Here is a 14,253-nt window from a genome sequence, read left to right as displayed (position 1 = left end):
AAAAGTAAAAAAATAGCAACCCACACATCCCAAATCATAGGTTTCAGACAACACATACCTATGAAAGACTAAGAAATCTAGCTTAGAAAAGCCCGAAATAGTAATTTACATATCCCAAATCCTAGGTTTCAGACAACACTCACCTAAGAACGGCTAAGAAACCTAGCTCAGAAAAGTCAAAAATAGCAAACTAGTCATCCCAAACTATAGGTTTCAGACAACAAACACCTATGAAAGGCTAAGAAATTCAGCTCAGAAAAGTCAAAAGTAGCAATCCACCCATCCCAAATCATATGTTTTAGACAACACACACCTATGAAAGACTAAGAAATCCCACTCAGAAAAGCCCGAAATAGTAATTTACATATCCCAAATCATAGGTTTCAGACATCATTCACCTATGAAAGACTAAGAAACCTTACCTCAGAAAAGCCTGAAATATTGAAACTACTCATCCCAAACTAGAAGTTTCAGACAACAAACGCCTATGACGGACTAAGAATCATAGCTCTGAAAAGTTCAAATAGCAAACTACACATCCCAAATCGTAATTTTCTGACAACACACACCTATGAAAGGCTATGAAACCTAGCTCATAAAAGCCAAAAATAGCAAACCACACATCCCAATCATAGGTTTCAGTCAACACACACCTAGGAAAGGCTAATAAATCCAGCTCAGAAAAGTCAAAAATAGCAAACTACGTATCCCAAATCATAGGTTTCAGTCAACACACATCTAAGAAAGACTAAGAAAACAAGCTCAGAAAAGTCAAAAATAGCAAACTACACATCCCAAACTATAAGTTTCAGACAACATTCACCTACGAAATACTAGAAAACCTTAGCTCAGAAAAGCCTGAAATAGCAAACTACACATCCCAAATCATAATTTTCTGACAACACATACCTATGAAAGGCTAAGATACCTAGCTCAGAAAAGTCGAAAATAGCAAACTACACATCCCAAATCATAGGTTTCAGACATCACACACCTATGAAAGACTAAGAAATCCAACTCAGAAAAGCCCAAAAAAGTAATTTACATATCCCAAATCATAAGTTTCAGACAGCATTCACCTACGAAATACTAAGAAACCTTAGCTCAGAAAAGTCTGAAATAGCCAACTACTCATCCCAAACTCGAAGTTTCAGACAACAAACACCTATGAGTGACTAAGAATCCTAGCTATGAAAAGTCCAAAAAGAAAACTATACCTCCCAAATCATAATTTTCTGAAAGGACACACCTATGAAAGGCTAAGAAATCTAGCTCAGAAAAGTCAAAAATAGCAACTTAACCATCCCAAATCATAGGTTTCAGTCAACACATACCTACGAATGGCTAAGAAATCCTGCTCACAAAATTCAAAAAATAGCAACCCACACATCCCAAATCATAGGTTTCAGACACCACACACCTACGAAAGACTAAGAAATCCGGTTATGAAAAGTCAGAAAAGGAAATTACATAGCCCAAATCATAGGTTTCAGACATCACGCGCCTATGAAAGACTAAGAAATCTAACTCAGAAAAGCCCGAAATAGTAATTTACATATCCCAAATCATAAGTTTCAGACAGCATTCACCTACGAAATACTAAGAAACCTTAGCTCAGAAAAGTCTGAAATAGCCAACTACTCATCCCAAACTCGAAGTTTCAGACAACAAACACCTATGAGTGACTAAGAATCCTAGCTCTGAAAAGTCCAAAAAGCAAACTATACCTCCCAAATCATAATTTTCTGAAAGGACACACCTATGAAAGGCTAAGAAATCTAGCTCAGAAAAGTCAAAAATAGCAAATTAACCATCCCAAATCATAGGTTTCAGTCAACACACACCTATGAATTGGCTAAGAAATCCTGCTCAGAAAAGTCAAAAAATAGCAACCCACACATCCCAAATCATAGGTTTCAGACACCACACACCTACGAAAGACTAAGAAATCCGGTTATGAAAAGTCAGAAATAGCAAATTACATATCCCAAATCATAGGTTTCAGACAACACTCACCTATGTGTGTGTGTGTGTGTGTGTGTGTGTGTGTGTGTTTGTGTGTGTGTGTGTGTGTGTGTGTGTGTGTGTGTGTGTGTGTGTGTGTGTGTGTGTGTGTGTGTGTGTGTGTGTGTGTGTGTGTGTGTGTGTGTGTGTGTGTGTGTGTGTGTGTGTGTGTGTGTGTGTGTGTGTGTGTGTGTGTGTGTGTGTGTGTGTGTGTGTGTGTGTGTGGTGTGTGTGTGTGTGTGTGTGTGTGTGTGTGTGTGTGTGTGTGTGTGTGTGTGTGTGTGTGTGTGTGTGTGTGTGTGTGTGTGTGTGTGTGTGTGTGTGTGTGTGTGTGTGTGTGTGTGTGTGTGTGTGTGTGTGTGTGTGTGTGTGTGTGTGTGTGTGTGTGTGTGTGTGTGTGTGTGTGTGTGTGTGTGTGTGTGTGTGTGTGTGTGTGTGTGTGTGTGTGTGTGTGTGTGTGTGTGTGTGTGTGTGTGTGTGTGTGTGTGTGTGTGTGTGTGTGTGTGTGTGTGTGTGTGTGTGTGTGTGTGTGTGTGTGTGTGTGTGTGTGTGTGTGTGTGTGTGTGTGTGTGTGTGTGTGTGTGTGTGTGTGTGTGTGTGTGTGTGTGTGTGTGTGTGTGTGTGTGTGTGTGTGTGTGTGTGTGTGTGTGTGTGTGTGTGTGTGTGTGTGTGTGTGTGTGTGTGTGTGTGTGTGTGTGTGTGTGTGTGTGTGTGTGTGTGTGTGTGTGTGTGTGTGTGTGTGTGTGTGTGTGTGTGTGTGTGTGTGTGTGTGTGTGTGTGTGTGTGTGTGTGTGTATGCGTGCGGCGGCACTTCTCTGGTCCGGGGACCTTTGGGGGCCGGGGAGGGCCTTTGGGGCACAGGGAGGGCCTTTGGGGCACAGGGAGGGCCTTTGGGGGTCCGGAGGAACATTTGGGGACTGGTGGAGGGCCTTTGGGACCCCGTTGGTCCTTTGGGAGCTCGATGGGCCTTTGGGGGGCACAGGGAGGGCATTTGGGGGCCTGGGGGACATTTGGGGACCGGTGGAGGGCCTTTGGGACCCCGTTGGTCCTTTGGGAGCTCGATGGGCCTTTGTGGGGCCCGGGGATGGTCTTTGGGGGTCTGGGTGGGCCTTTGGGGGCGCCGGTGGCCCTTTGGGAGCTTGGGGGGCCTTTGAGGGTCCGGGGGGACAGTTGGGGGCCTGGGGGACATTTGGGGACCGGTGGAGGGCCTTTGGGAGCTTGGGGGGCTTTTGAGGACCGGGGGCTTCCTTCGGGGTTGGGGTAGGAGGATTGGAACCCTTTGGGGTTGGGTTAGAGGACCTCACAACACTGTTCAAATGAAACTTGTGTATTATAACGACCACAGAGTTTCACCATTAAATTCTCTTCTAAAATATCTTCAAAAATCTTCTTTTAAAATGTCTCTATCTGTTTCGCCGAAATAGTTCCATAACCTGTCTAAAACGGTTTCGCCCAAATAATCCCTAAACGTAAATTCAGCGTGTTCCTTTGTTATTGGCATCTCTGCGCTAACGCATTTCAAATTAATAAGAAACCTTTTCGCGCGCTAAAACAATTCATCGCTAAGATGTTTCATGCCTAATTGTTTCCATGGCCTTTGGTTATTAATATCCTTTAGAGTTCGACCAAAAGAGTTGTTCCCGAGGCAAAGACATTAATGATTTGGATCTATTCCTGGAGAAATGTTTCTAGGGTGAAAATTTTTAAAGTCTGACAGATGATGTCATTGATTGATTGATCTGTCAAGAAAGGGGAAATTAATTTGTTGTTTCTAAGGGGAATTATTGATTCACGATAGGTGAATTGAGGTCGACAGCACAGGTGTTCTGACTCGTGACAGCACCACGTGGGTTATGGTTTTGTCAGTGTGAAAGTTCCTGTTTTTTCAAATTCTCAATGACAAAAACCATAAAAAAATACAAAAATATGACAATATTCATGTTTTTCAAATTCTCACTGACAAAAAACCATAAAACATCCATAATTTGATGTTGACATCCGAGAAAAACATCAAATAAATCGAACAACACACATATCCATCCATGAAAACAACCATAAATGTGACAAAATTCTTGGTTTTTCAAGTGATAAAATTCCTGTTTTTTCATTCTCACTGAGAAAACCATAAACCACGTGGTTCGTACGGGATCAATAGGGTCATCTCTACTCACGAAGATGTGGGTGGGAGGAATTATTCTTATTTTTTCAAAATCTAGGGAGAAGGGTAGTTTTTTTCCCGAGTTCTTTCAACAAAAATACCAAAAACTATATTCTTATAAATGTACAGGTGAGGAGGGGGGCAAATAATCTAAGTGGGAAGTTATTCCGCTCACTCTACTCCCCTAAAATTGTTACCTCTGTTAGTGCATCCTTTAACTAAACATTTTTCTCATCCGTGGTATTCTGGAGGGGTCCATAGACATACTCTCGGCATTTCACAGCAAGTATATTATTGGAGGCTTAGAGTTCAAGACTATTTAAACTGAATAAACATGGCAGCACATGCAAAGCACAAAAACAGACTCAGAAGAAGATTCATGTAATTTGAAAGTAAATTACCTTATTAAATGTCCAAAATAATGTAACAATTTGTCTAAATCTTGATATTTTTTACCACTACCTTCTGGTAGCCCGTCTGGGTTTGCAGGAACGATAATGATAGGCTGACCACTCCGGTCTTTGCCACCAGGAAGATAAGCCACTTGTCGCGTAAGTTCACAAATCACCTGCCTTCCCTCGTGAACTTGTGAATTCATATCCTCGACTGATGCATTAGAGTTCTTCGTTCAATCACAAATGCCTATAAAATACAAGGTAAAATACATTACCTCGGAAAATGCTCTTCATTTCCATTTATTCCTAGTTCAAGCGATTTAGTCTGCTTAACACTAATTTTCAAGCCTAATCTCCACAAAATTAATCAAACTAACTCATCTAAAGGTAGAAACAAAAAATTATGCTTACATAGATCCACTACTATCCTTACTTACCGCTGCATTATATATTTTATTGATAATCCAAAACTACAAATAACAATCAGGTATCAAACAGTTATAAGAGACCCGTACCAATAGTAACCAAAACCCCAAAAAACAATCTACTTTTCATGACTATTCCTAATTCATTGAGGTTAAAGTTACCGATCACGTTTTCCGAGCACAAACAAAATTAAAGAATCAAACAGTTCGTGGTAACGAACTGTAAGTAAGGAGCGACCCGGCTCAATGGTAACCAAAACTCTAAAAACCGGAATTTTGATACGAATAGTTACATCAAAAGAATCAGATTTTAATTTTGATTTCAAATATATAAGTTTCATCAAGTTTAATCTTACCTATCAAAAGTTACGTGCCTGAGAAAATTTGGCTGATTTTCGAAAAAAGGGGGAAAGATCCCCTAAAAGTTATAGAACCTTACTAAACATCACACCATCATATTCCGCGTATCAGAGAACCTCAATGTAGAGGTTTCAAGCTTTCATCTACAAAAATGTGGAATTTTGTATTTTTTTGCCAGAAGAAAGATTACAGATGCGTGTTTATTTGTTTGTTTTTTTTTTTGTTTTTTTTCCCCAGGGGTAATCGTAATGACCCAGTGGTGGTAGAATATCGTAGGAGGGCTCATTGCAACGGAAATTAAAAGTTATATTGCCATTTTTAAGTGAAAAAAAAAAATGGAGGGCAACTAGGCCCCCTCCAACGCTCATTTTTTTCTCAAAGTCACCCAATTAAAATTTTGAGATAGCCATTTTGCTTAGCATAGTCGAAAATCTAATAAATATGTCTTTTACGATGACTTAATCCCCCACAGTTCCCAGGGGAAGGGCTGCAAGTTGTGAACTTTGTCCATTGCTTGCATATTGTATTGGTTATTAGGAAGTATACAGACATTTTCAGGAAGAATTTTTTTTTGGTGGGGGGTTGGGGGCTGGAAGAGGGGGTTAATCGGGAGAATCTTTCCGTGGAGGATGTTTCTTTGGGGTAAGGGACATTTCTATGAAGGGGGCGCTGTATTTCCCAGCATTATTTAAAAACGATCAGAAATTAAATTAAAAAAACAAGTTTTATTAACTGAAAGTAAGAAGCAACATAAGAAATTAAAACGAACAGAAATTATTACGTATATGAGGGGGGTCTGCCCCAAGTCAATACTTCGCTCTTTACGCTACAGTTTTTTTTTAGTTCTTTAAAAAGAGCTATCTATTATAATTAAACGGCCTTTGTGATTCAGGGGTGTGTGAATTAAAAATTTTTTTAACTTTTAACGTAAAGAGCGTGGTATTGACTAAGGGGAGAACCCCATCATATACGTAATAACATATACGTAATAAAAAAAACAATAAAAAAAAACAAGCGATACGGCTCAATAGTAAGCGAAACTTTTAAAAACGGAACTTTGATGTCAATAAATGTAGCAAAAGAATGGGATTATAATGCTGATTCTAAATATACAAATTTTATTAAGTTTAGTATTACTCATCAAAGGCTACGAGCATGAGAAAACTTACCTGATTTTTTAAAGAGGGGGGAAACATCCCCTAAAAGTGAAAAAAATTTAATGAAAATCACTGTCAGATTCAGCGTATCAGAAAACCCTGTAACATAGGTTTCAAGCTCATATCTGCAAAAATCTGCAACTTTGTATTTTTTATTCCAGAAGAAAAATATACGAATATAGAAGTTCGTTACGTAAGTTAATTTGTAAATTACGTCAGATCCAAATTTAGAGACAGCCATTTAGCAAAAGAAAAGTAAAATTTTTATGCAAATTTTGTTTACTTATTCAATGACGGCGAGCCAAAATAAAAGCTGCATTAACTAAAAAACGATCAGAAATTAAATAAAAAAAACAAGTTTTTAAAACTGAAAGTAAGGGGCGACATTAAAACTTAAAACGAACAGAAATTATTCCGTATATGAAAGGGGCTGTCCCCTCCCCTCGCTCTTTACGCTAAAGTTTGACTCTGTCTCACTACTTTATTTTTTAAAACAATAAAAAACTTTAGCGTAAAGAGCGAGGCGTTGAGGAGGGGACAGCCCCTTTCATATACGGAATAATTTCTGTTCGTTTTAAGTTTTAATTTCGCCCCTTACTTTCAGTTTAAAAAACTTGTTTTTTTTATTTAATTCCAGAAAAAGTCGACCACCCTCCCATAATGGTGACAAAAGCAAAGCATATGACTTGACCTAAAGCAAAGTGAATCCTATTTTATTATAGTATGAGCTCAATTTGACGAAACACGAAAGGAGGGGATGAGGCTAATTCAATTATATATTCCAACCAAAAAAAGCAAGAATATGGAATGCGTTGCTGACGAAAATATCAAGTCACGACTGATATTCACTATTCATAAGGTATATGACGGACAATTCCGGTGACAGATAATAGACAGCAGTCGAGTAACAGATAATAGTGAAAGTTGAGTAAACCGCTTCGGGCCCAAGTACCCTTCATCACAAGTATATAATTAAAGTAACATTTGTATGTTTATAAAGGCGAAAAATGTGCTTATAAAGAAGCAATAACCTACATACAATAAGCTGTTGGAAAGTTACAGTACAACATTCCACAAGCTAAAAACCACCATGCACTGCTTGCAGCGGGATTATTAATGTATTATTATGGACACAACTATACGTAAAGCAATTTTTTCTCATTACATACAGTAAGTAATTAAGGACTAGCCTAATTAGGTGTACAGGTGGACCTTGATTCTGAAGTTGTTTAAGGTGGGTACAATATCACTATAAGTCTTAAATCAAAACAGAGGAAAGAGTAGAAAGTGATTCAGTAGAAAGGTGGTAAGATGTAACTATCATAAAATTGGAACTTCTCGACGGCTTATTTTTGGTGCCAGCAATTTGTTCAGCACCCTCAGTTGGAATTCATCCGGATTCGCCAAACTTTTAGCACCGCTGGTTGCAGCCATCGGCCGTCGTACTCTTGTTACCACGACGTCATATGTATGCCCCTACTCACTTGCATATGCATGTAGGTATTGTCCTAGACGTATGTCACCCATAGCGGAAGTATAATATGCATAGTACAATCAGTGGGGTCAATTTGGGAGCTGGGGCATATGCCCCCCCCCCTGCCCTTAGATTTTGAAAAATCCTTTTCCTTTCTATCCTCATTGAAAAATGGCTTTTCTTGTATTTTCATAAGAAAACGACAGAATTGTCCGCCATGATAGATTGGAGAAAGTACTCTTTCCCCCCCTCCCACATATTTCCATTAATTGACACAACTGGACGCAAGAAGGCAGTGTGTGGTTCGTCGGGAGATTGTGCTGAACAATAAAAATGTTGGCCCCAATGCAACGGCAACAATTCTGAGATACACAATCGGTTTAAAATTACCGAAATGCTAATATAATCACCACATCGTTTCAGAGGATATAATGCCACGTGGCGCGTCTGTCACAGAAAAAATAGGCAGTCCATACAAAGCGAAGAATACACCATTGATTTAGTAATAATAAGGACTTACAGATATGCACAGTCGTGAACCAGCGATTAAGGGAAGATCGTTACATATTTATTGGTTGAAGGGCGGCCCCCTAACCCCTTAATAAGCACTATTTTAGTCAGATAATATAATTTCCATTTAATAATGTAATCCGCCCTCTTTCTTTCAAGTATGGACACCCCTTGCCTGAGGATTTGGCTCCTAATGAGTGCCCGCCCGACCTCCCTTCAACGGGAGAAATATTGTTGGACATAGTATATATAGGTACTGATAGGGGAAAACCAATTCTCCTCTAATTTTGGAAACAGCATTTACAATAGAAAACATTAGTAGTAATAACAGAAATCATCCTATACGTGAGGGGGTTGCCACCGCATCAACCCATATCCATTACGCTATAGTGCTTCAGTAATGAATACTCTAATACAACAGCCGAGTGAGAGAAAATCTGTTTTATGACACCGCATCGAGACTGGAAAGGCTTATTCATTCGCATTTACGTCAAATAATAACATTTTCAGTTCAAGCGTCTTGAAAGGCAGTAGGAAATAAACATATTCAATTACCAGCTGGCTATATATGTTGTGCTCCAAAATGTTTTCAGTAAAGCCCGCCGTGGTGTCAATTAACAAAAATTTGGGAGGGTGGGGGGAATCAACTTTTCATAATATAGAGGGCGGTTAATTCGTTCTTTTTTAGTTTTTTTTATGAATATCCTGAAAAAGGTATTTTTAATTAATAGGCTATAACCCCAAAAAGGTATGTTTTAAAAAGTGGGGGCAGAAAAAATCCAAAGTGGCTTATGCCCCTCCCACCAGCCCCCTATCCTCCAATCAACACCGCTGCGTTGCCTTGACAACCAAGCATTGGTCAAACTTTTTGTTAAAAGCGGGATATTTGAGGGGAGGATGGCAATTTTTGTTCATTTTTTAAATTTTTTTTACAGTCATTTGATAAACAAAATGTGTTCAAATTTGATTTTACAAAAAAATAGAATGTTTGATGACATATACTTTTATCTAACTAATATCCGATTTCATGGGTACGCTACTTTGATAGCTACGTTATAAAAAGGCTAGTACACGAGCAGCCAAAGTAAAACACCAAATAATACTTGGCAAAGCCTGAGTGACACACACCAAGACTTTAAACTACAGACACCAAACAACGGTACATTGAGCGGTATCCGTGTCTCTTCTTTGCGAGCAGAATCAGGGCTTCCATTCTCGAAAATTAAAATTCGGGGACAAGTCTTAAAAATTTGGGGAGTTTTCGGGGACAAGTCTTCAAGTTTCGGGGATTTTTCGGAGAACAAAAACAAAATGGAATTTCTTTGCGAAAATTTGGGAGCCAAAATTGGTTTTAGCTTCGTTTTCAGGCTCAAGTAGGGCTTGTATCTGCGTAGTAAATCAAGCATTTTACAAAATAGGTTTTAGAGCCAGAGCCTGGGATTGGAACCCATAGCTGAAAACACTCATTGCTGATATTGCGGCAAAAGCTTCAAATTGCTTTCAAAAAAAAAGAAAAGAAAAATAGTGAACACATGTGAACTGTAAATACCAGTAGCAATTTTTTATTAAGTCATTAATCTCAGAAATTCATTATAATATTTAAAAACAAAAACAAATATTGTTTGCGGTTTCTAGTTAAGTAAATTAAATAGACAAATTCAACCTATAAGTACAGGGTAATATTTAAACTTAAAACAAACAAGAACTAAACTAAACAAGTAAATTTAAACTTAAATTAAAAAGGGAATTTTTACGACAATTGAGACATTATTGGTTTTTCATGCTGCTTCTAAGGACTTAGGTGTTTACCCCCCCCCCCTCAGAAAAAAATCCTCCCGTGGAAAAACGGACCCCCCTCCTCACAAAAATATACCGAACAGAAAATGCTTCCCTGCTGAAAATACTCCCAACGGAAAGTACTCCTGCGGAAAATATCCCCCGCGAAAAATACCCACCCCCGTGCGGAAAATACCCCCGCCGAACATACATGCTTTTCATTGTTTGTTTCTACTATGCTTTTCTTTCTTTTGGTTAGCTCATAATTACTATATAGTCACCGATTAACCCCCAACCCTCCCACCAACCCTGTGACCATCCATATTCCAAATATAATACTTATTGCAGTTTCATTTTTATATCAGCCCATCTAATGCTTGGACATGATAGCTGTAGGCTACAAATCCTATAAAAATTACTAATTCTTTTACTTCGCACTAACATTATTTGGCATTATTAAACAACTGTTCGTGATAAATAAGTCCGAAAATATTTAAAACTTGACAAGAAAACAATATGAACCTAATACCCAAATTTTTATTTTAAGCTTTATTGTAATTTTTTTTATGGATAATATTTTTCGGGTTACTTCCGTTTGAATCCTCTATTCCCCGACCTTTTACATAGTCTGTAGCTAAATTTTGCCTCATTAGGAGGGGGAGGGAGTTGTGCATTTCTTATGGCAAGAAGATCGTATTTAGGGCGGAAGAAATAAATTATACCACATTTTCATTAAAAAAAAATTTATTTCAGAATTAGCCCACATACAGGGTTATTAATTTTTAAAACATTAGAAGTTGTAAAGGTAGGCCTTAGATATTTAAACAAATTCACTTGGCTATCCCGAATTTGAGCAGAAAATATTTTCCGTAAAATTTCCCTTGCCTAACTAACAGGTTTGCAAGACCGTAAAAAGTTCCTAAAACTGCAGTTTAAAATATTACGTCACTGAAAATATTACACAGGTGAAAGGACCAGAATAATAATGGCGAGGGGACTGCTGGGTGAATACGATTGAGGATAAAGGGTGGTAGGGCAAATACAATTTTCATATAAAAAGAAAAGAACTCAAATTTTACACACGGAATGAAACAAAAATTGAAATGATAAGAATTCCTGGCAAAAAGGTCAATTTCTTCAATATATTATGCGTTCAATTATCAAGTATTAAACATTAATACAGTATGTCCAAAATCGAAAATAGCAAAAGAAAACCAAATTTAAACTCATGATTCGGTTTTCAAAATAATTCTGTTTCTTTAGAACTTCAATTTCAAAGTCCAAAATCTAACTGAGGGTTCTGTTAAACTAGTTCAAGTATGATTCTTGGCTAATTTAGTCAAGATACTTGACCACAAATGATATGAATCTAAGAATTTTATACCATTTGGAATACTGCATTCGAAATTATTAAACCTAAATAAAAGAAAGTAATACTTTTGTGAGCATGTAAAGAACCGTCTATAATTAAATTGTATCGTTCTGGTTCTTATGCAAAGCAACACAGGAGACGAAAATTAATGAACAAGAGAGTAGTGAAAAATTATGGTATGTAAAATAATATTTGCTAGGGATAGTCGCTAGGAGTCAAACCTTAGTTGAGTGATTTTTGGGGAAATTTCGGGGATTCGGAGAAAAATAATTTTTTTCGGGGAGACACAAAGATTTTCGGGGAAATCCCCGAAAATTCGGGGATAGAGGAAGCCCTGAGCAGAATACACCTTGTGTCTGAAAATTTTCAACGGCAGTTCGAGCCTAGCAAGAGGGAGACAGTGCAATAAAGCTCCACAGCTCTGCCGGCCAGAAATCCAGACCATCCTGGCTTTAACTCATTGTAATAATGATTTCCTAGACAGGAATGCCTTTCCGCTTATAATTAAAATGAAATGAAAATACACAACAACGGGTAGAACTTTTAATGCAATCTTCTAGCAGTATGTATAATTTTCACCGATTTCTATTGTACAACTCGGAAGAAGTACCCAGAGACGTAGGGTGTCATTTTTTATTGTTTCATCTTCTTTGTGCCTGCTCCATGATCCAAGGCATCCTGCTTTTTTTTCTTATCCTTGCACGGACTATTTAGTAAAAGTGTTAAGCCTCATTCCTGAAATTAAGCCTAACTTATTGAGTTTGTCCAGGAAAATAAGAAGAAAAAATGAATTGTTTTACCTGAAAAAAAAAGTAGGAACGAAAAAATATTTCAGCATCTAATCAATTCTACATCCATCTCTACTTTTACAGAAAATTTCAAGTTCATATTGGGTTTGACAAATGTTTCCCGGTTAATAGTGTCATTCCCGGCTCAAGTTAATTGATTCCCATAATTTTTTTCAGTTTAATTTCAATGTCCATTCTAAAAGATATGTTAAATTTTTTATTCAAAGCTGATGCGAAAACTCCTACCATAGCTCAGGAGATTTGAGCTTTTTTTCATTTTGCATCTCCAGTCCTATTTTCTCTTTTTTCAATAGTTTGAATTCAAATGCATACAAATTTTATGTTCCAGATTCCAGAGTTCCCAAAATGTATTTTTGCGAAGTGAAAAGCCTTGATATTGTAGATGCAGGTACAAGGCCGTATCCAGGGGGGGGGCCCCGAAATGTTCGTCTGACTCGTAAAAACGTAACAAAAATGAACATAAACAAATTTTGCATGCTTTTTTTGAAGTTTTTTTGTGTAACACCCCCCCCCCCCAAAAAAAGAAAAATTGAGTAAAACATCGAAAAAAAAAATCCTGGGTTCTGCCTTGTGCAGGTATGCCGATCATATAGAATCAGGCTTTGAATGGCCTGATCTGCCTCTCTTCTGCCACCCAATGAAAATAATTTTGCTTTATTTAAACATTCACGGCACACATTTACGAATAACTTTGGATTCCATCCTAGGTTAAAGTTTGTTGGATGTTTTTTGCAGAGCTAAACGGTTGTATAAGCAACACGAAGACCAGCAGCAGAGGAACTGAACCGTTCACAAGCCTTCTCAATTGACTCTACTCTTTTAATTATATTTTGAAGATGGTTTAATTATTCTTAGTTTGTTTTTGCAACTAGTTTCCCTAAAAATAAAGATTAATAGGATCAGTGCCGCACAGAGGACGGAAGTCATTGTACAGGGTTTTCCCATCAAGATTTTGAGATTTCTTTAATTTGTTCAATAATTGTTTAATATCTCCTTATAATTCAAAAATAGTTTGTGGTTTTTCAGTTTTGCCACTCTTCCCCTTGGAAATAAATTCCTGTGAATTTATTTTTATTGTTTTGTTTACGTATCTCGTCCGCGACATACACGGTAATTTATTTCGGAGTGGTAGAAAAAGAATCAGCAAAAATTACCGAAAAATATTAAAAATACGAGAAACCAAGATTAACTCGCTCAAGTTTTGAAATTAGAATGGGGTGCAGGTTTGCCAGGCCTCTCTGTGCATCCTCCAGATTTGGGTACTGAAAAAATAATATTGACAATAAACTGGTTTTCTATAAGCCAATTTAGCTAACTTTATACTCTAATGTAATCAATAACCCGCACAACCCGTCACCAAAACATAAACAAAGCCAAAAAAGTAATGTTTTCCCTCGCCATCCAGTTCATTGGCAAATATAAGCAAAACTGCACCATCTTTTTTGGCTCTTATGGAGTTGATACGATTATGCAGTTGAACAAGTCAATTTTCGGTACTTGTGTATAATCCAGAACGCACTCGAGAAGTTTGCTGTGTTTGGTCTGATTAAAACCGGTTTTTCTCTCGCATTCGGTTATCGGTTATTCGGTTATCTAAGAAAATCATCCCGATACCTCATACCTACCCGGACGAACTTTCCAATATTACTTATATTTAAGTGACACCTACTTCTCAAAATTTCCAAAACGCAGTCTTTCCCCCCGACCTTCCTACCAAATATTTCCAAGCGCAACTCTCTCAACTCCCTATGTTCCCCTAAAAAATGATGCAGAGACTTATCCATCCCTCCATACATAGGGCAACAGTAAAAAA

The 14,253-nt window shown here is 37.8% G+C and overlaps 1 protein-coding gene across 2 annotated transcripts in view; it reads right to left on the bottom strand.

Annotated features, from left to right (window-relative positions):
- The window catches only part of LOC148946096 (SEC14 domain and spectrin repeat-containing protein 1-B), a 198,097-nt gene that overhangs the window by 169,067 nt on the left and 14,777 nt on the right, over positions 1–14,253 (bottom strand). The window contains exons 2-3 of one of the 2 annotated variants that reach the window (XM_089098101.1): positions 13,595–13,702; positions 4,564–4,804 (exon numbers count right to left, since the gene is read on the bottom strand). In XM_089098101.1, coding sequence (XP_088954227.1) covers positions 4,564–4,760 — 197 coding nt within the window. In that variant the 5' untranslated portion in view covers positions 4,761–4,804; positions 13,595–13,702. The remainder of the gene's footprint in view (positions 1–4,563; positions 4,805–13,594; positions 13,703–14,253) is intronic. The other variant, XM_089098100.1, reaches the window with a different exon arrangement.

This window comes from Artemia sp. Qi Xiang Cuo, chromosome 12, assembly GCF_049724085.1.
Source record: "Artemia sp. Qi Xiang Cuo chromosome 12, ASM4972408v1, whole genome shotgun sequence".
NCBI lineage: Eukaryota > Metazoa > Arthropoda > Branchiopoda > Anostraca > Artemiidae > Artemia > Artemia sp. Qi Xiang Cuo.
This window is presented reverse-complemented; position numbering and strand designations above follow the sequence as displayed.